This window comes from Coloeus monedula (genome assembly GCF_965178545.1).
Source record: "Coloeus monedula genome assembly, chromosome: 5".
Classification (NCBI taxonomy): Eukaryota; Metazoa; Chordata; class Aves; order Passeriformes; family Corvidae; genus Coloeus; species Coloeus monedula.
The window spans coordinates 17,658,516-17,680,781 of NC_138785.1; the positions used below are offsets into that span (position 1 = coordinate 17,658,516).

Consider the following 22,266-nt stretch of genomic DNA (forward strand, 5'->3'; position numbering starts at 1 on the left):
ATTTCAAGTGTTTTACCTTCTCTCTGCTTATGGTCCCCTTTCAGCCAAGTACTCTAACAAAAAAGAGTGAAAATGTTATCTTGCTTTAAGCAAACTTTTCTAAGTGTACTCTGGCAGGGGTTTTCTGGTGGGTTTGGTTTGTTTGCTCCTTACAGTGCCCTCATGCACCAGTCCAACTTTTAGAATGAAATTAGACTTTATCATTCTTAACTTTTTTTTCTCCTCTTGACATCTAACATCTAAGTTTTTAAAGGCACACATTCATACAAACAGTGCCCATTCCTCTCTTCAACAATTACATTAAAAAATTATTTTTAGAGTGAAAACTTCTCTCCAGAAAGTACATTTAAATATAGCAAATGTTTTCCATGAAACTAGTGTAAAAGAAAAGAATTCCATACCTGCACCAGTGTGCAGAAAGTTTGCCCCAAGCAGTACAAGCCAAAGGCCACTGTAACAAAAAGCCTCTGACTGTCCTTATTAGATTTGGAATCAACCCTTTGTGCTGAAAATCCAGTTTGACCATACTGAAGAGTTGCCAACCTGTTGTCAGGAATGGCTACTATATAGTCTGGATCAGCTCTATTTCCTCTCAAAATGCAGAGAAATTGAGACAATATTCAGAGCTAATGCTAAAGAAGACCAATACAGCTTCATAATGAATTACTGCTGCACTTTTCCTGTTGTCAATTATGATTCTAGCTTTTTTGTGTGTGTTTCCATCAGCTCACAGTTTCTTGCAAGCCACTGGAAACAGCTCGATTATAAAATACAATCAAGCTGCCTCCCCAGCTGCAACAGAAGGTACCATTTTTTTTTCTATTACCAGATCTAGTCTAACAGAATAAATAAATCATTTGCCAAGGTTTCCCATGAGCTTCCTCATCACTGCAGAGACTACTGATTGGGCTCAAAACATTCCTTCCTGCACTGCACAGAAATGTGATCTATTATCCTGTGTTGGAATGAAGTAACGAGAGAGGACTGAAGTGCCTGAATTGTTTGGGATTATCACCCCAGTCCTTGAATGAAAATTCAGCATTGCTGTCAAGATTTATAGTGAATTCTGTAGTGTTTAAACTTCAAAGACGTGCCACTAAAACAGGAGAATTTTAAGACAAAAGTTCAAAATGTGTGGCTCTATTTTTACATTTCAGTGTTTTATCAGGAAAGACATCTGGTCGCGCCAGAGACCAGCAGAGGGACAGAATCCCCTCCCTCACCCTGCTGGCCACTGCTTTGGATGCAGCCCAGGACGTGTTTGACCTCCTGGGCTCTGAGTGCACATGGCTGGGTCATGTCCAGCCTCTCACCCATCAGCACTTCCAGGTCCTTCTGGGCAGGGCTGCTCGGGATCTGTTCAGCCCCAGCCTGTGCTAATCCCAGGGGGTTGCCCAAACCCAGGTACAGCACATTGCACTTGGTCTTGTTAAGTCTCATAAACCTGCAAATCTGCTGATGGTGCACTTGATCCCTTTGTCCATCATTAATGAAGATATTAAATAAACCTGGTCCCAATACGGACCCCTGAGGGGCACCACTTGTCACTGATGCCCATCAGGACCCTGAGCTGTTGACCACAACCTTCTGGATGCAAGTGTCCTGCCCTCAAATCTCTCTCTTGCCATTTTAGAGAGAAGAATGTTGTGGGGGGACTGTGTCAATGGCTTTACAGAAATCCCGATAAGTGACATGAAACGCTTCCCTTGTTCACGATGGAGTCACTCCATCACAGAAGGCCATGGGGTTGGTCAGGCAGGATTTGCCCTTGGTGAAGCCATGCTGGCTGTCCTGAATCACCTCCCTGTCCTCCATGTGCCTTAGCACAGCTTCCAGGAGGATCTGTGCCATGATATTCCCAGGCACAGAGGTGAGGCTGACAGCTCAGTAGTTCGCAGGGTCCTCCTTCCTGCCCTGTTTAAAGATGGGTACCAAGTTTCCCTTTTTCCAGTCACCTGGGACTTCACCTGACTGCCACGGCTTTTCAAGTGTCATGGAGAGTGGCTTGGCACCTACATCAGCCAATTCCCTCAGGGCTCTGGGAAGCCTCTCATCAGGTCCCACAGACACGTGCATTCAGGTTCCTCAGTGGTCACAAACCTGCTCTTTATTTACAGTGGGAGGGACTTTGCTCCCCCAGTCCCCATCCTGCTGTCCCTCCACTGGAGAGGTGTGGGAAGAGAGGTTGCCCCTGAAGACTGAGGCCAACAGGTTGAGTACCTCTGTCTTCTTCTCTCTGGTAGGGGTGTCTATTACCTGGCTCAGTAGCTTACACGCTTACATACAAATGCAAAGTCCAAGCCCACAGTTCACCCAGTCCCTTCACTGTCACCCAATGAGGATTAAATAGTGCCAGTGTCATACCCATAACAGTCCAATTTTGAATCTGTATTGTTCATTCTGTTTCAAGTACTACAGTCATTGCCTAAAATGTCAAAGCCAAGCAGCCCTTTACAGCAAAGATAAACTGGGAAGCATAATTCATTCATAATTCTAAGGACAGCTAGATCTGAAAAGTTTTCTGTGAAATCTATTTCACAATTCAGTCATGTTGAGAGAGCTCTTATCTGCCAAAATTTCAGATGGGAGGGTCTAAAGGAAGGTGTTTGAGCCATCACATATAAGACAATGTAAAAGAAGATGCAGGGATAAAAAACGATGGAACACTTATTTTTAGTAAACTTATTTACAATAAAAGTTAGTTGTCTTTCTAATTACATGAGCTGGTGATGCCCTAACAAGAGCCATTTTGTAGCCCACCTATCAGTTGTGTATACTGATGCAAGATAAAACTCTTCCCACAGTCATTCTCACTCACAAAGAGGGTGGGCATACAGGGATACAGTGGGAAAGGCAATGTGGAAACAGCTATACAGTTCACACATTGCCTGGCACACCACTCTATGGGCGCTGGTTCAGTTTGCCAGGACATTAAAATATTCATGAGGATGCTGAGCATGAAGCATGTTTACATACTTCTCATCTGCATGTGCTCTGCTAATTCTTTATACTTGGCTCTGAAAGCCACTCAGCTGTTTCATACTTTTCTGAACAGAGCTGTAAAATCCGTACTTTCTGGCCCTGCATGTCTCTTGTCACTAACTCACTACACAGTCTGCTAGCTGCCAGTACCCTTTGTTAGCTGCCAGCCTAGGAAATTCAGCCTGGGCAGTGAGAGGAGCCAGGTTTCTTTTCTATTCTGCTTTGAAAGGGCTCTAGACCAATATGCTTTCTCTTACACGTGAAGCATGTAAGAGATGACAATCTCGTGGTCTCCAAAGTATCCTATATTACTCACTCTTTGTCTGCTCAAGGATTTACCAAAGCAAGGTGAAAAACTGAAAAATGGACCAGAGCTGGCAGTGCCTATCAATACTCAGTGGCAGAAAACACATGGGCAAAACAAGCTTCAGTGGGATTTGCCAGTAAACCATACTAAGATGATGTTTCCCCAACATCTGGAGAATGGGTATAAGACACTGAATTTGGCAAAGAGATCTCACATTCACTGCTCTGAACTCAGCATGGAATATAAACTTTGGACAGTTTTCAAGTTTTTTAAGCAACAAAGCCAGAAAAAGTCCAGTTTCCTTGTTTAACAGCAATTTACAAGACATGGAAAATAGTGGCACCAAGGCAGAGTCTCCACACCTGGCAAAAGCTGAGTACCAACCACATTCAAATTGTCAGTCACATGATAAACCTGCTATTTTTTGGATCTACAAACTGGAATAGAAGCCAGCTACTATCTTACTATAACCTCCTTGCAATCACAGTTTAAAAGATTTGCTGGCTTGCCTGACAAACAGAACAAAAGCTGTCACTTGGCTCAATAAGAAATGCTATTTCACAACACTTCTTGCTGCATTTCTCAAATGATTAAATACCAAAATTCAACCATGGAATAAAAGTGTACTCTTAGCAAGCCTTCACCTACAATGTGAGAACCATGGGAGAAAAAAAAGTAAAAAGTTTAACCCTAAATGCCCACTCAGATTCTAGTTTCCCCAAACTAACCCTGCAATCCCCACAAGGCTATTCTAAGCAGACAGAAACAGAATGGTTTACCTGCATAACAAGCCAAAGTGCCTTTTTACAACAGGAACAAAATGAAAAATCTTAGGTTTTTGAGTTGCCCTGTAACACCAGAAATCTCAAGACATGGATGTGTACACAGAATTTTAAAACACTGTATTTGAATCCAGAAAAGAATAAAAGATTAAAAAAAAAAAACCCAAACCAAACCAAACAAACCAACACCAGAAAACTACACACAAATAACACCCACAAACAAACCAACCCCTCAATGTCCTATTTGCCACTCGCAAAGGGACTCCTGTCTTTGAGTCTTCCTACTTTCTGCTTCCCTTCCTGTCTGTCTCTCTTTATTGCCAACTCTTGCCCATTCTGGAGAGTTTTCCCACTCATCTCACATCAGACATGCCTAGCACTGTTCACAAACTTCACCCAGGCTTCACACAGAATATCTTGTTTCATATTTTCTTTCTATCTTGCACAACTTCTGTTTAATTTTTTTGGGCTGTCACCAGCTCTTATGATTGTCTAAGGATGGGTCTTGGGACAAAGCACAATAAATTGCTTTCTGTAAAGCACTGTGAAAATCTGTAGACTACATTCATCTTAGAGAATAAATATCAGCAATACATGCTGACAAAGAAAATTGAATTTTCTGAGCTGCATTTCCTTCCGGACTGGCTCTAGTTTTTATTTTTCTGGTTCCATTGTGTCTTTGTTTTGATGCCTGCCATTTTATTTAGGTGGTCTGTCCTATTGCCCTACCTCTCTGATTCCATGTGGCCACAGCCATTCTCCTATCACAGGAGAAATCCCTTGGTCCTAAGAGGGAACGGAAGTGGTTTGTGCAATCTGTCTCATGTGAAACACATGGTGATCAGTGATAATGATGCAACAATTTCAGTGGGGACAGGGTTTCAGGTGAATGACATGAAAGGATGAGCCTGAAGTCTGTTAAGGAACAGCTGCAATGCACTGACAGCAGTTAATTACAACCCTGGTTTTCCAGGAGGACCAACGAGAGTCTTGAAAAAATCTGTCCAGTAAGTTGTATCATGGTAGTGACGCAGCACAAACGTGAGAAAAGAGAGATCTGTCAGTGACCAAGAGGAAGCTTTTGACAGTGTAGGAACAGAAGTACCTGACATCCATAAAGAGAGTTGTAAAATGTCACTGTCTGATAGCAAATACTGTAAATTAAATGGAGTTTCTAATCAACGCACAGAAAGAGCTTCAATTTCATAATCATCAGTTACTTCCCTGCAGACACAGAATTTTCAAACAGCTGATACATTTTTTAATGGCAAGGGGATCACAGATCCAGCCACAGCTATGAACAAACCTGCTCTATGCCAAAGAGTGGTATCAATCCAGCTGAAAACCCTGGATGCCAACACTCTCAAATGAGCCTGACCGTGCCTTTACAGTACTGAATTCATGACCACTGATCATTCATGACCAAAGGGAGCATTTCTGTCAGGGTTCACAAAAACAGATTGCACAGAGATGGTTTCCTCACAAACTTATTTGTTTTTTCCCCCCATAAGCTTGCAGAGTATAAATATGGAATAGATTTTGCCTGCTTAACTGTTGTAGTCATGGAAACCATACAGGTTCTTTAAGGAGAAAGGAATCAAAAAAGGACATAGAAATATAGGCAGAGTATTTTAGAGACAGAGAACATGATTTCTTTGCTAGGAAAGAATACTATGGCACATTTTATTACATAGCATTTGTGATTACCATTACATTTTCAGTTTTAGATTTCTCTGGACAAACAAAGGGAAATGAAACAAAAGAAGACAAACATGAAATATGTGGTGACTTCCTGCCTACCAGGAATCTCTGCAGTCAGGTAGAAGAAGGACATTACCGAAAAAGAAAAGAAATTGGGAAATATTTTTTGTACAGTTTCTACATGTCAGACCTTTTTTTAAAAAAAATGCTACAATAATAATTCTTGCTCAAACATTACATCTCAGTTTCCCCTGTCATGTAAAAATGGGTCTTCATCCTGCCTCAGGTGCATTTATGCACTGCTACTGGATACATCCCTTCTCTTTGTTTCTTTCTCACTTACAGATAGTAGTAGTAGATAGAAGAAGCTGCAAGAATCAAAGCAAACAATGACTCAAAGACAATCCATCTGTCCTATTTTTCAGCTATTACGTATAGTTTGTCACACAGCAACTGTTCTCTATGATCTTAACAGCATCTCCTTCCATATCCAAGCCCAGTTCTTTGCTGCAAGAGCGCTGCAAGACATGGTCTCCTCCTCTCACTCCATATGCAAGCAAACTGTCTCTGGATATGTGTTAATATGCAAACTCTAATAACATCAGCTTAAGAAACACAGATCTCTCCAACTTAAATTAGCACCTCCACTCAATATTCTGGAGGTCAAGAACAGAGGCTCAGCCTCTGCTGCACTCATTGGGAATCTCTCAGCACCTTAAAATTCACATGCTGGTGATCCAGATACCAAATATAATTGGCAAATTTACTGTCTTTCTTGAGAATCAAGGCATAGAGATATCAGAACCACAAAGCAGAATGTGCTGTTTCAGATGTACACCAGACCAATGGGCAACCAAACACACATTTTTTGGTGTTTCAGAGCAATGACATGCAGGAAAGCCAAAGAATACCACAATGTATCTGCAAACTGGGAGCTGGGGAAAAATCCTGCAATGTACAAATGAATGAGGTTCGAAGCTTGCAGTGAGTTTAACTTCTGATATTTCAACAAGAACTTCCCAAAATATAAAAAAACCCAAAAAAAACAAACCTCAACCAAAAAAATTAAAAATCACCATGTGTTGCCATTGTATGGGATGATATTAGCACTGGGAAACATGGGAAAATTTGTTTATACTGACATGTGCATTTCACTATCAGTGCAGCTATAGCTCCCAGTGCAAAGTGACAGCTCTTTCCTACATTGCTCTCACAGAACACACTTGTAAAACTCTCTAAAGGTTGTCTTCAAAAAGACAGGGAGCAGGACGCCAAAGCACATCAGCGAAGCACACAACAGCTGAGGAAGAGAACACTGGCTGAACTAATGGACACAATTTGAAGAATCTACAACAGAACAGGATCAATCTGCAGTGCCAGCCAGTAGAGTGTTAAGCACAAAAAGTCTGCACACTGCAACTGTGTTACTGGAATGAAAGTAACCAAACTCACAACATATGATCAGTTCTGATTCACAGGAGAGATTGGGGCTGACAAAAGTAATGCCGCCACTCCCTTCAGGACCACTGAAATTCTAGGCATACCCAAGCACACTGTTTACCCCATTTTGCCTCTGAATGACAGGTATTTGTTCTCCTCTTGTGAGGAAAACTAATGATTAATCCCACAAAGAGAACACCTCTGAACTGCAATGGGACTGCGCCAGTTTATACACGCACAAATGTTGGTCTCTGTCAAGGAATACAGTATTTCATTTCAGTGACACAAATCAAAACAGTATTATTGGGATCACAATGAAGAGACATCTTCATGTCTCAAGAACTTGAATACACCAGTATGCAGCTAAACAGTACAAATAAAATCATGTATTAGCTGTAAGACACTGATAAGACCACTATTCTCTGTGTTTTTTCCACTGTACTATCACAAAAGTATGAGCTTGGAATTGATTATGGCCAGAAGCATCAACTCCTCTTTTCTATGGCTTTTATCATTACTCCCATTGCAATATCACTTTAGATCCTTATACCCAGCCCAGGAGTCAATGGTGCTACACAAAACCAGAACTGAAGGATAATCATTGTACAAAAGAGCCCACATGTTTTTGCATCTTGTAGTGGACAATACCTGTCACATTTCTCCTCCAGCCTTTGCACACTCTGGGAAGTGGCTGAGTCACCATCCCTGGAGGTATTGAAAAAGATGTGCAGACGTGGCACTTGGGGACACGGTTTAGTGATGGACCTGGCACTACTGGGGGAACGGTTGGACACCATGATCTTAAGGGTTTTTTCCAACCTTAAGTGATTCTATGGTGCTGCAATTACTATAGGGAAGGAATCAGCAGATTTATAAGCTACAATGAGCACTACCATCACCACAGGCTGATCGGAAAGAACTTTGCACTCTTTAAAATTCAACCACCAAACCACAAGTAAATCAGCCAAGGAGAACCTACGGTAATATTAGGCAACATATCAAGCTACTTATTGTCTTGCTGGCTCTACTTATTACAGGGAACACTAAAAGACTCTGTTATCTCTTTTATGTTCAGATTCAAAAATATCATTAAACCACTAATTCAAAGACAAAAATCTGCAACACATTTCCCAATTTACTACTTCAGGAATATATTTACAGTCTTCTCTATATCTGCAGATGAGGTGACTTTCTAAATTTATAACGCATTCACTGAAAAGCTCTCATAAAAGCATAATTCCTGCTCGCATATCCTCCACTCAACCATTACTCACACAGAAACATCCTGCATCAATGAGACAGAATAAAGCACTTCCCAACCAACTCCCCCAGTCCAGCTGACACATCATTAGACCACATCTCAACATCATGCAGCATGAAAGCTTGTGCTCACTTTTTAAGAAAAGACCAAGATCAAGGATTTCAGCTGAAAGGTATCATCAGACCCATTTATTTGATGTTCACCCAGACAACTTTGTTTTCAAAGCTAACATTTTCTCCTGGTAATGCACACAGGTATAGGCACTATGAGGTCTTAAACCAGGCCAAATGTCTTCATAAGGTACCGATAAGATTTTAACTGCTTGTGTCCTCAAGCCTGTAAGTGATGTCTTCCCTATCTGCCTTGGAAACCTGGACTTCACCCTTGCCTCTATCATAAATTCAAAAACTGTCAGAGGCCCTTCAAATTGCTTTAGAAATATTTCCGTACAACACCATTTTTCTAGACATCACAGACAGTATCAAAAAATATCACAGGCAACATAAAAAATGATAGCTTGCAAACCACAGCAGAAAACCTACAGATCAATTACCTTGCTTCCAGGCAAAAATAATTCATCTAAAACATAAAGAAATGCCCACTCCAACATCAGCATATTTATGTTGATTTTATGGAACATGAGAATTCCTCTCCATCCACCATCATCCACCACGCACAAACCCAAGCTGAAAGTGACCTGTCTCTCTCAGCCCCTTGAAAAATAAGTTAGGTGTCAACTCCCTTCTAACACTGAAGAGGGGTATCAGCTTCTTCTCTCAGCAGTTTAAGTGGCACATGTCTAATTAAACTCAGAGAACTGATTTCTGTTTCTATCCCAGACTCAAAGATTAACTAGTGTGGTCAAAAGTCTGTGCAGTTTTTACAACTACAGTTTGGTCTAATAAACTCCATGCTCTGTTTCAGCAAAGCCCCATCACCATCATGCCTGTAATAACAACATGATAATGATATGCAAACACACCCTTTACACGCTTTCTCACAGATGTCAGTGTGATGTACCATGAGCAAGCAGCCTACACCTTCATAAAGAGTAGGGCTTGCAGGGTGAAGAGGAGCTTTCCTGCTCAAGAGATTCCAAGCAGCTTGCTTTCTTTCCTTCTTTTGGCGGCTGAAATAATTTTGTGAACATAGTTAACACAAAACCCTTCGAAAGAGCCCAAAGATTAATTTTCAAAGATACTGTATGTACTAGCATACAGTATCTATATGTATCTATAGCAAATACCACTTCCTCACTGAGTTTATAATTATTTCACATGGGCAAAATTATAACAATCACACCATATGGTTTTCTCTTTTTCATGTAGTTTACTAAATCACCATCTCCTGAGGACCTCAGTATCTTAATTCTTCCGTATCAAGAAAATAATTTTTCTTTGATGTAATTTTCAACACAATCAAGTGAAATCAAGTCCCCACTTCTTTCATAACCACATTCTCTGCTTCCCATGCCTGCTTCTGTTCCACAACACAAATTGCTTTTCACTGAAATTCTCCTGCTTATCTTGACACCTGTTTATAGAACTGTATGAGAAAAATTTCAGTGTTCTGTGGCTTTGCCTAGGAACCCTGCAACACCTTCCAGAGCCTGAAAAACATCCGGCCTCTCCTCCTAAAAAGAGATAGCATTCAGCAGCCATAATTTATCACTCCATAAAACCAAGTGTCACTATGCACTAAAGCTGTCTCCAGTCGCTGGGTAGCCAATTATTTCACTCAATAACCCAGAGTTATCCTGAACGAAAATCCAGAAACTGTGCATGCTCTGAGAAGATTGAGCCTAAACCCCTCTGTGCCATCCTACCTGTGCCTGCCCTTGGTGGAGGGAATGATCAGAAACCACCCATTTGGCTTCTACGCTTCTCCTAATTCTGGCACCGAGGGACAGAATTGCATTCCAGATCTGTGACACTTCTTGAACAAGTCATTGAGTGTAAACAGAGCCACTGGATCTAAAAGAAACTGTCACCTAGGTTTTGCCCAATATTTTCATAGAGACACTCCTCGTGGCTATTCTTTGCAAAGGAACAAGACAAGCAGCACAAATTACTTCCCCCACCAGAGCAAGCAGCGCTGCACAAACATGCAGGTTTTCAGTACTTTTTTTTCCTTAATCAGTTTTTTCTAGATGTAACTCTATTTCCATCAAAATACTTCTAAATAGGGTAAGTTTCTACAGTAGAAACTTATTCTAATAAAGCTTACTATGTAAGCTTATTATCAATATTACGTAAGGAGAAACTTACACAACTGAAGATGTTTCTCATCATGTATTGTTTTCTCTTAGCTAAACTACAAATATTTATCTCCCAATTGTTTTTTCATCAATTAATCACCTCACCATTGATTCTTCATGTTTTTCTGAGGGATGGTTTATTATATTTCTGGTAAATTATGCCTCACAACAGGCAGTTTACTATGTAACACAAACTGAGAAAGAAATGCTCATTATCTTCCCCATCTATTATGTAATACTTCTATATCTGTATCATCAAAAAGCCTTTTATGGCCTCTCCATGCTACTCACCATTTCAGGGGATTTGTGTTAACTTTCATTCAAACTTGCTTGTTTTCCAATTTGATTTTCTTTCCTAAGAAATTATTAATTTTTACTTTCAACTCTTAGTATGAAAGTAAAATTCACAGGGTGTTTTTGATTTTATTTAGCTTAACGCCTCTGTTTTTTGCTGCTCGCAAATTTATCATTACAGCAATTCAGTTGCAGACAGGTTCAACAAAAACTCATTTTCCTCTGAAACAAATAGAGGATAGTAAGGAGGAAGAAAAACCATCTTTGCTTTACATGGAATTTAAAAAATAGTGCAAAATTAATTTTACTAGTCCTGAACCCAAAATATGCCTCTTTCCCAAAGCTGATTTCAAAGCAAGCTTTAGTTCTTTTGTGTTTAAGATACACAATATGGTACTTGGCCATTTAGCTCAGTCTTTGGACTTGCATGCTCTCAAAGCATTCTAAACACTGGAAGTGATGGACTGAGACCTAAGGATGTGTTGTCAGTATTGTACACTGTCAATTGGTTGTTGCCAATGCACAGTCCATGGCAAACCATTTGCCACTGGATTAAAGGAACCTTTTGCTTTACCACTGCCTCCACCTGTAAAGTAACACACACTACATCAAATTCAGAAAAAAAACAGTAACAGAAGTGACAGATGGAATTAAGACTTCATCTCTGATCAAGTTACAGATAAAAGATTGTTTTAGTTACCCTAATGCCCCATAATTAAACAGGTAACAAATGCCTGCCACAGAAACTTAAAAGCCATGTCTAAAAATGCAGAGGCAAAAGCCAACCAGACTTTCACAACTTTTGAACATGCTAAATTCAAATTGCATTGTTTAGGAGAGCTACTGAATGTTTCTGTCGTTCACTTTATTCACATCACTGAAACATCACTTTCAAGAAATAAAGGAAACGTTAGCAGTTACCTCCATTTGAAAGGCTTCCACTCTGAGTACTTGAAAATGCTATGGGATGTGACCAGTTTCTATGTTGCTCTCAGTGATTTTGCTGTACAAAGACTAAAATTACAGGGTTTACTTGGGATATTATTTGCACTGCCTCTGGAAATAGTGCCACAGTTGTCAATTATGATAAGATCTCTCTCCCCCTTTCTTGCTAGTTCCATTTTGCTGTGTGGAGAAACAAACCCAGTGCTATCACTCTCACTAGCTGGGGAATTTATTAGCAAACCACTGGGCTCCTCCTGCCTCAGGATGTCTGTTGCCTGACTGCTATTTTTGCAATTTGAGACAAAGGCTGTGGCTGGCAAACTGTGAAGAAATGCAAAATGCCAATTCTGTTTCAAAGCATCATAAGAGAAACTGTTGATACTCACCAAACTATTCCCTGAGCCCCAGAGCCAATAGGTTTCAAGTTCTGGTAGCGTTTGAGAACTGTGAAGGTCGAGTCACCTACTTCCACGCTGTAGAACTGGTTGTCAACTTTGCTTTTGCTCATGTTGTAATGTTTGGCAATATATGACACATCCACTTGTTTCCCAAATCCCTGTTGTACAGAAGAAGGGAAGGGGAGAGGGATTGGTAAAGACAGAGAAACCAAGGCTGGTAAAATGTAAGAATACAGATAAAGCACTGTCAGCCTAATTTTTCAATATAAATTCTTGTCATTTTTGGCTCATTCTCATAAGGACTGTATCAGACCTTTCATGCAGGAAGTCACCATAAAAAGGCACTCATTAAAGAAAACTAGTGAGTTCTCCAGCTGATGTTTGTGACATTGTTACTGCCAACTACTGGTCTCTGCCTGCCATCATTCCTGCTTCATGTGTTTGCACTGATTCTGCCCTGGTTTGTATTGCAATGAATTTAAAATAAGATGACTTTCATCAGTGTGGAAGTGGGACAAGAGACACAGGAATCAGGCTCTTCATCACTGATCAGACAGAGCAAGCAAGTGTATTCCCAGGAGTGCTAAAACTTTCCCTAAGCACCTGATAAAGGCCCTGAGAAGCTTTCAACAGGAGCTGTGAAAGAAACAGAGCAGTTTATGAGACAAACTGTGACCCAGCATGGCTCAGTATCATGAAAAAGTATTATTCAGTATTATGAAAAAGTATTATTCAGTATTATTCAGAAGTTCTGGATGTCTTCCAGAGTTCTGGGTTCCTAAGGATAGGAGGGACAGCTGCTCTCATGACCTAACAAAAGCATTAGTACTAAGCAAATGCCAATTTTCATGACACAAAACCAAGTTTGTGCTTGCACTGTAGCTAGCACTGCACAGCAGTGCTCCTCCCCAAAACGGTAAAATTAAAAACTAATAATTTTTACAAGACCAAAAAACCCTCCCTCAAATTTGTAAAATTACTATGCAGCAAGTTACACTATAACCACTTTATGACTACTGCTGAGCTCAGTTCCCTGTGGACTATGGAGCAAATTTATAGTCATTTGAGATAAAAATCAGAATTAAGTGCTTGTTATTTAGGATTCTATACTACATGATGCTGAGCACAGGATGCAAAAGCTCAACATATTACAACAGATCTGCCCTAAAAGAGTTGCAGCTCACTTATGGAAGTCATGACATGCCCAAATGCCTTCTATAAAGAAAAGGAAAAACCAGCTATATGTCCTCCATGCATTTTTTTTCAGTGCTCCCAAACACAGCTTCTAAATTTTCTTATTTGCTCTATTATAAATTTCTTTCCCCCCAAAAAATCTGATCAACTGTATTATGTGTTTATAGACTACTAAGTTGAAATTTGATGGAGCTGAGAAAAAAGTAAAGTTGATTTGGATTACATTACTCTTGCAATTAAAAAGGACATTATTCTAGTGTTCCAAAAATCTGGCCATTAAAAACAGATTACTGACCTTGCAAAGAACTTGGATATTAAGGTTTGCCTTAGAAAAATGATTATTATTTTTCTGTCCACAATCTGACTGGAAGGCACTTTGGCACTGGAGAACATCATCCTAAACACCTCATTTAGAGACTTTGAAACATTTTAACAAATGTAGCTCTTTAGTCAAACACAAAGTCTTATCTCAGAAGACCAAGTGGAAACTTTACATTAACTTGTTCATCAAATATTGCGAGGGGGAGAGCCGGGGAGGCCTTGCCCTAACACAAAAAGGGAGAGATCTATGGACGCTGATGCAGCACTAAATTGAAGCTTCCAGAGAGTGAAATGACTCCAAAAGAGGTTTGACTTTTTCTCACTTGAAGACAAACAGGCTGATCTGATTCACACTGGGTAGCCTTAGTCTTAAAACTTCTTCCATTAGGCAGAGAGAGATGAATAAATTTGGCTATTCAGCTCAGGTATTCACAGCAGACCTAGAACTGAGAGGTTTTTTGGGGTTTTTTTAATAACATGCTCCTGACTGACAGGAATTTCACAGCTCCCTCTGGCTAGACAAACACATTTGGAGCATGTTTTATTCTGATGTCATTATCAGAACAATGCAGGACATATTCAGCATTAACACCCATTACTCTGAAACCAATGTTTATATACAAAGTGTCAGCATAAAAATTGCATTCCTGAGTGAGCCTGACTCATAGCCAGCTCCTCTGGAAGTAGAGACAGTGAATTTTTTAAACAGATTGGATGACTGTGTTAAGGCTTGGATGAGCCAGGCCTGCCACAACTTATTTGTGTCCTTACTCCCAAGCTACCTGACAGCTCGTTGTGTGGTGTGGATCTACATGGGAACACATATTTTATCACCCTATGTCTAGAATAGAAATTACTTGTTTTTAAGACCATGTGAACTACCAGCCTCAGGAAACTCGTGCTGCATACAGTGGGGTTTCTGAACTGCTGTGGTTCTAGCAGCTGGTTACTTTAAATCGAGAAATGTCTTAAAAAGCAATTTAAACAGCTCAGAACCACTCTGTAGCACCTCAGTTACACGAGTAATTAACGTTTCCAATGGCTTCACTCAACAGCAATTAAAGTTGTGGGACCCAGAAGACCACAACTGGTAAGAAGACAGAAATGTCCTGATGAGCAGCTCTCCTCTGCACAACACAGACCATTGCTATGACAATCTGCTCCTAACTGTGTGTGAGAGGGAAAGGTAAAGACTGCTTTGTTTTTCATGGAATCACTTTTTCTATTTAGATTAGTATTTTCTTCCCTACTTAAATATTTGTGCCCCGTAAGGTCTTTGAAAGGAAACAAACACCAAGCATTACTTCTAAAATTCAAGGCAGGCTGGTTTAGTTTGAAGCTCACTTCAAGCAGAATGCCTCCTCTGAGTGACAAAAACTTCAGCTTTGTGGACAGGCAAAACAGCCTCTAAGTCATCCACTAAGTTGCCTCCTCACTTTAAACCCATAGTGCAAAAGAACTACAAAAAAACTCTACTCTACATTTTCCAATTTTTACCAAGATCTAAATTAGCAAAATAAAAGCACAGTAAGGCTTCTAAAGTCCAGTGCACTGCTTACTTTCATAACAACCAGGAGAAGAATTATATAACTATCCTTGTCATGATGCTGATTTAAATCAAATCCCTAAATCAATGAATTAACAGCATTATTGGATTAATCACGTTTGATCAGATCCCCAAACCAAGCTGACACCTAATCAAGAACCATCTCTGGTTGATTCAACAACCACTTCTGAATGAGGACAAGGAAATGGCAGTTTTGTTTCACTCCAAAATTAAGCTAAAAAACCTTTTCCCTTTAGTAAGGAAGTTCATGCTCCTTTTAGAGCATGCCAATTTAGTTTTAGTTTCAAACCCTGATGAAAAGGTTCTTCTCCAAATCTTCAAATTCGCATATCTCATCTTAAAGAAGCCTGCACACTACATTCTGGTCTTGTCCCGTTACATCCTCAGTGCTCACTCAAACCCCTTCAGAAGCCTTGGAGCTGGTACAGATATTAATATTCCCCCAGCTGCCCCTCATGGACGCCACTAAGCTATTTCAGATTCAGGTTTTACTACACAATGCTTACAAGTTCTGTACAGGCAGCTTAAGTTAAAGCTTTAATTATGTGGCATCAGAAAGGAACCCAGGGCTAGGAATTTCCAGTATACACCCTTCTGTATATGCACCTAACCATAAACTCCTTTCAAATGTGATTGAAACTAGGTATCAGCACTATATTAAGTAATAGATGAGGGAAGGAATTTCATAGATACACATGGCAATCAGGTTTGCTTCTTAGGATGTCATAGTAAAAATGTATAGGTTTCATATAGTAAAGTGAATCCCAGTGAGTTAACAAATTTTCAGGTGAACTTCAAATGAACTTGGACAAGCTACAATACTGAGGCCCCAGATTAACAGTAAACATTGCAGGTGTGAAGCTTTGAACAAAACACATCTAAGTTTCTCAGACTTCTGTGTAAGATGAAGGATTATTCCTCAGAGACAAAGTTATGCACTGGACTGCATTTGTTCTTAGTTTCCATAAACATTTGGACAACGAAATTACATTTCTTTAACACTGATAGGAACTTAGCCTTCATTTCATATGTACAAAAATGTGTGAACCATTATTTTTCTCCTTTCGGTACTTAATTGAAAACTCCTAACACCCACACCCACACATTCCCCAATGCCATTCTCTTTCCTCCATACTGAGAAATGTAAGAGAAGCAAAAGTTTCTCAGCCCTGAAAACCTAACTATCCTTGTTAGCTCACTTAAACATGTATCCACATTTGCAATGATGTTTACTTAGTATCCTGACAAGTGAGAAAGAGAAAAGAAAATAAACTGTCAAGACTCAAGCATTTGAGAAGAAGGAAAAAGATACTCCCACCATTACTAACTGTTTGGAGAGCATATATTTTCCTTTCAAAGGACAAGTACTTAAAAATTCCATGAAACTCAAATAACTTACTGCCTCACACAGAGCTACAAGCTGTATTCTTTTCCTTTCTTTCAGAGTACAGAGAGCAAAAGGGTTAAAAAGCCCAACAGAAATAAAATAATGAAATTCTTTATATTATGAGGTAAATTGCTTCCTGATATCCCATTTTATTTGTCCATTTCTATCCTACAAAATAACTATACTTATTATATTTTACTGACAGAACTTTGTTTCTGAACACCACTCCTTCTATTATTGATGAGCCTAAAATATGGCAATTTCTTACAACTCAGCATCTCATACACTTCAGCTTTTATAAATACAAACCATGCTAGCAGCAATTTAAGGCAAATTGCTGTCGCTTGCATCTCCAAGACTGTGAGTGCTATCACAGAGTCCACTGGCAGCATCAGCAGAGGGGAAACTTCACCTCTGTGTTTGCATCCTTCCCTGCCTGCCCACAGAAATCCCGGTGGGAATTCAAGGATGCCATGGTGCAAGGCTACTGAAATCAATTAAAGCACTCCACGTGTGTAAATGCAGGTGAGCAGAAGAATCAGATGGAAGACTGAAAGGCTGACTCCAAATTTGCAGCTGGCACAGAGCCCAGAGATGAGCAGGATGGAGCAGAAAGGATGTTCTGAGCCTGATATCATGATGGCCCCCCAGCTCCACCCTGCCTCAGACAAAGAGACTGATAAGGACAACAGCACGCTTGAGAGGTGGATGCATTTGGTTCCCTCAGGATCCAAAAGGATAATATCTTAAAGCTACAGTTTAACCTTGTCTTGGGGTGGCTTTATGATGGGTATCCCGTATCGCAGCTCTATGCCTGGACATTATTCCTGTGCCTTTCTGTGCCTTTAAAACTGGGTGTGAGAGAAAGAAGAAAAGCCAGAAGAACTTTTCAGAGCAGTTTGTGCTCCAAGGTCACTCTATCTCCTCTGCGTGCTTCTGCGCAGCAAGTGCAGAGGAAGCACCCTTTTTGCTGCTTTTCAGCCAGCTTTCTGTCCTTTTCTCAGGAGAGAGATGGAGGGTTAAACCCCTTTGCTTTTCAGCTAGTCTGCGAGCTGAGGCAAGAAAGTTTTTTTTTTCCCTGGGACTTTGGCTTCTTCTTCTTCTCTTCTGGAACTGTTTGGAACGCACCAGGAGATCCTACACTGCTGGCCCAGAGGGTGGCCTTTGCAGACCCAGCTCTAAAGAGGAGACAGAGAGAGATCATGCCCAAAGAAAGGACTCTAAAATTTTACCAGGCTTCTCTCCACAGCGAGAGGTTTTATTATTTAGCATTGTTCTTTTCCCATTGTGCATTGTGTCTGTTAAATAAATAGGTTTTTTCCCTTTCACTTTCCTCCTAGGAAATTTTTTTTTCCCGAACCTGGTGGGGGAGGGATGGCTGTAACCTGCCTTCTATCAGAGGACGTTCAAATTTGGATGCTCCTCCGAATTTAAAAGTCAAATGCTGAGATTGTACAGACTGAAATTCGCAAGTATGGTAAAACCCTCAGTCTTCTGGCCAGCTCTGAAAACATTCATGGAGGGAAGCCCTGCCCACCTGGGTGCATCTGCTAAGTCAACAGCACCACGAATTTAATGGCTATCCTCCCACCTGTGCAGCTGTAAATCTCACAGAAGTTTCAAGTGCCAGAATTCTGGCATGAACCTGCATTTACTGAGCCCTCTGCTTCGAATTCAAGGGTCATGTGTTTTGCTGTGTAAATTTGAATGGCCACAGAAGCTGTCACTTTGGGAAATACAGAGTATCTTTGTATAGAAAAATCTACTACATTGTTTTTAATTGTGCATTCTGCATATGACACATTTATGGCAGAAATTACATCTACTTTTTTCACCATAAAGCCAGACTTCTCACTTATTCTGGCTCTCCCTGAACTCAAAAGTCCATAGACAGTGATTCAATCTCCTACACAGGGTTTCGTCTTGTGTGTGTGTGTGGTTGGATGTAATATTATAGATTTTGGTCTTACCAGCTACATTACACCACAGTTCTTCATTCTTCCACCTCATTCTCCTCCTGTGAGGCTTGTATTAGTCACCCAGTCTTCCTGATTTTGGTGTGCTTTGAGTGGGATTTAAAAGCTAATTTTTGGCCTTTTTTAAATCTCTCTCCAGTTGTTTTGTCCTCCAGAGAGGGGGCTTTATGCATTTAGCCTTTCAAGTAAACAAGAGACCCCTGCAAACAACTCAACCATGACTGATCAGTGTTTGATATTTTTACATTTGCTTTATCCACTCTATTTTAACACATCACATTAAAACACTTTATTAAGTGGAGTACAATATTTCTAAGTGCTGGTTGGGCAATTTTTTTTGATAGGTTGGGGTTTCTTTGTTGTTGCGTTTTTTGTTTAAACACTCTGTCTTTGTTTAACTTCTTCTGATACCAAAAACCCAGCAGCTTACCCAGCTCTTGCCTAGTTCTGATTACGCACAAAGCAGCAAGTCTGCCTTCTCCTTTTCAATTGTATCTACTCAAAACATGAAGCAAAGCACTATTTACTCATCCTTCTCTTGTCCTCCACTTGTTCACTGAGCTTCAACTACTTTTAATTCCTTCCTTCTTACAGGCACCAAATTTTCATAGCTCATTTATAACTGTGGTGTCACGTATTGCTCAGAAGTCCCAGAGGTGTGTCCTTCATTCCAGGCCAGACTTCTACCAGGTGAGCAATCTGTGAGTATCTGCACAAGAAAACACTACTTCAAATGATTCCTAATTCCCCTGACGCCTGAAGAGTTCAATGCTGACCACAGCCCTGGTCATCCCACCAAAGAAGGTTGAAAGGACTGATCAAGAAGCACTGAAAGAAAAGGTTCCTTGCGACTGAGGTTTCTGTATGGAGAGGAACTAAATCAGAGATTCAAAAGAAAAAAAGTAGCCAAACATACATGAGAGAAAGTAGATTTCTCAATAGAACTATATAATTACAGTATTTGATGTGAAGGCCATAGCTAATGAAAAGATTTTCTATTTTATAAATAAAGACTATATGGAGCTAAATAATCACACTGTTAGCTAGAAATAGACAGCTCTTGACCCTATGAAGCATCATTTTACTCACAGAAATCACTTGTTGATAGCTTATGAATACCAACTAATCTCCCATTGGATAGAAGGCATAATCATAGGACACACTACATTTAGAATTGTATTCTAAATAAAGGTATCCCATATAACTACAGTTTAAGGAACATGTAAATTCTATACATGTCTGGATTAAAAAAACAGCTTGAAAGACTAAATAACAAAAAATATGGATAAAGAAAACGGTATCCTTTAGGCATTGTTAAATATTATTAATGTATTAGTATTAAAAATTAATGTCCTATTCTACTCACGATACACTGCTCTGCCTTACCTTGTGCGTCAATAAAAATATGTAGGGCCCTACAGATAAAAGCTTGTTGGTGATACCAGCCTTACAAAAGTCTGAAGAAATTCTATTGGCCTTCTTGTCCTACTTTTCTATTATGATAGAAAAGCAGATATCCTTTTCCTCAGCCTTAAAAAAGATGGCTGTTTCAAACATGAATTGGCTACCCACGTCCAGTAATTCCAGACTTGGGTGCTTTTATACTGCCAGTGAGGTGAAGGTGTGGGGAGGTATATATTATATATTTATATATTTATGCTACTAAGTGTTTCTCAGGAAGGGCCTTTCTTTTTCCTTCAGTTGGAAATCCTTAAAATTCTATTCCTGCTGAATTAGCATTTCATCATACAAAACTTGTCTGCTCAGTGACATAAGCTCTGTGTCAAGAGAAAGGGCCTGTACTTATGTGTATGTCACTTTCCTTCAGAGAACATAAAGCTATGCCTTTTAGGCCACAAATACATATTACAAGAAAAATATGCCCCCAATACTAATACTCTTCAATATTGAAACCTTATGGAAGGCACTTCAGCACAAATGCTTTCTAGAGAGTCTGCAGTGAGGCATAAATTTGAAATGGAAGCAGGAGTAAGAATGGAATAAACAGTATTACTACCTGGACACTACTCCTAGTCTCTAAATAAAGATCTGGCTCTTTGGACCAAGGACAGAGATGTAACCCCCATCCCACTCCAAGCAATACAAATGAACAGCATCCAAGACAGGTCCTAATGCAACCAGACACTTAATTTAGAGACTGTTCTAGCACATAATTCTAGCTGTTATTTGGATCAGGGCCTATCTTTATGGAGAAAATAAATTAACATGAAGCTTAAACCAGTTTTTATCCTCAGGAGAATTGATCTGAAGACCTTGAAAAGGTATGGGTGTGGTAAGTGTTTGAAGGATGGAACTCTGTTTCCGACAGTGTCAGGAGAGTGTCTCTTTGTACTGGATGACGCCATTCTGGCTGCAGCCATTAAACAGGAATTAATCTCAGTGATACAAATGCATCTGAAATGGTCTAAGTAAAAAGCAGAGGAAAGTCAACAGGAGAGAGGTGCAAAAAACCTCTGTTCAGCACAGTGAAAGGAATTTTGCATGAATAACACTTTTCTCATACAATCTGAGGAAAAAAAACCCCTTTTTTGCAATTTTTGCAGGGTTGTTTTTTTTTTTTTGGAAGTGATCTCTGTCAAAACATTACAAAAATACAGCATTTTACAAAGTTGCCAGTGGAAGAATTAAGCCAGTTAAACACATGCACATGAAGAATGGGAGATAAAAAAGAAAAGACAGTTAAGCAGATTATTAAACTGAATAGTCAAGACCCATCCCAGAGATGATGATTCCTAAGTCCAGATTCAACCTTCTCAGCAAAATTAATATTTAGTATTCCTGAACTAAAAAGCATAAAGCAAACTTTCCAGCACCTGTCACTGTTTCGGGTTAAATGCTTACACAAAAGTAATAGCTCTTCCTTTTTTACAATTGTGCTTTCACTTGGACTCCATATGTAATATAAAAGAAAAAAAATAGTGGTTATCATCAATTCATCTCTAAGAATGCAACACTGTTTCCAGCCTCAAAAAATGAAGAATGTCCCTAATAGCTCTCTGGTTTGTTAGATTACTGATGTCCTATCTCACAAAAAAACCTTAAAACTATGAAGAGACAGAGTTCAAGCATGAAACAACGTTCTGAAGTGAGAAAGAAAGTCATCTTTCATCCACAAGGGAAAATTATGCACACAGTTTTGTGACTTATATATATATGTTAACTAACTTAACCAAGAGAACCAAAACCTGGATAAATCAATAAGCTTTTCCTTTGCATCAAAGATTTAGTTTCAGCCTTGAGGACTTCCACACATTGTGATCAAACAGTTCCAAGGGTGATGTAGAAATACAGAATTGGCTTTACTGCAGTCTCATGACCCCTAGAACCTGCATAGTACAAGGTGTTCCATGGCATACAAGACAAACACCACAATTTTAATTACCCTTCCTTCACTTCCTGTAAAGGTAAACAGAAAATTATAGTCACAGGCTAC

General features: G+C 39.8%; 1 protein-coding gene across 4 annotated transcripts in view; it reads right to left on the reverse strand.

The window, feature by feature from the left end:
- MAPK10 (mitogen-activated protein kinase 10) overlaps positions 1-22,266 on the reverse strand; it is a gene marked incomplete at both ends in the record, with an annotated part of 136,468 nt that overhangs the window by 50,975 nt on the left and 63,227 nt on the right. For 2 of the 4 annotated variants that reach the window (XM_082282539.1, XM_082282541.1), the window contains one exon: positions 12,356-12,525. In XM_082282539.1, the coding sequence (XP_082138665.1) occupies positions 12,356-12,525 (170 nt within the window). Of the gene's footprint in view, positions 1-12,355; positions 12,582-22,266 lie in introns of those variants that run through there. The other 2 variants (XM_082282540.1, XM_082282542.1) reach the window with 2 other exon arrangements.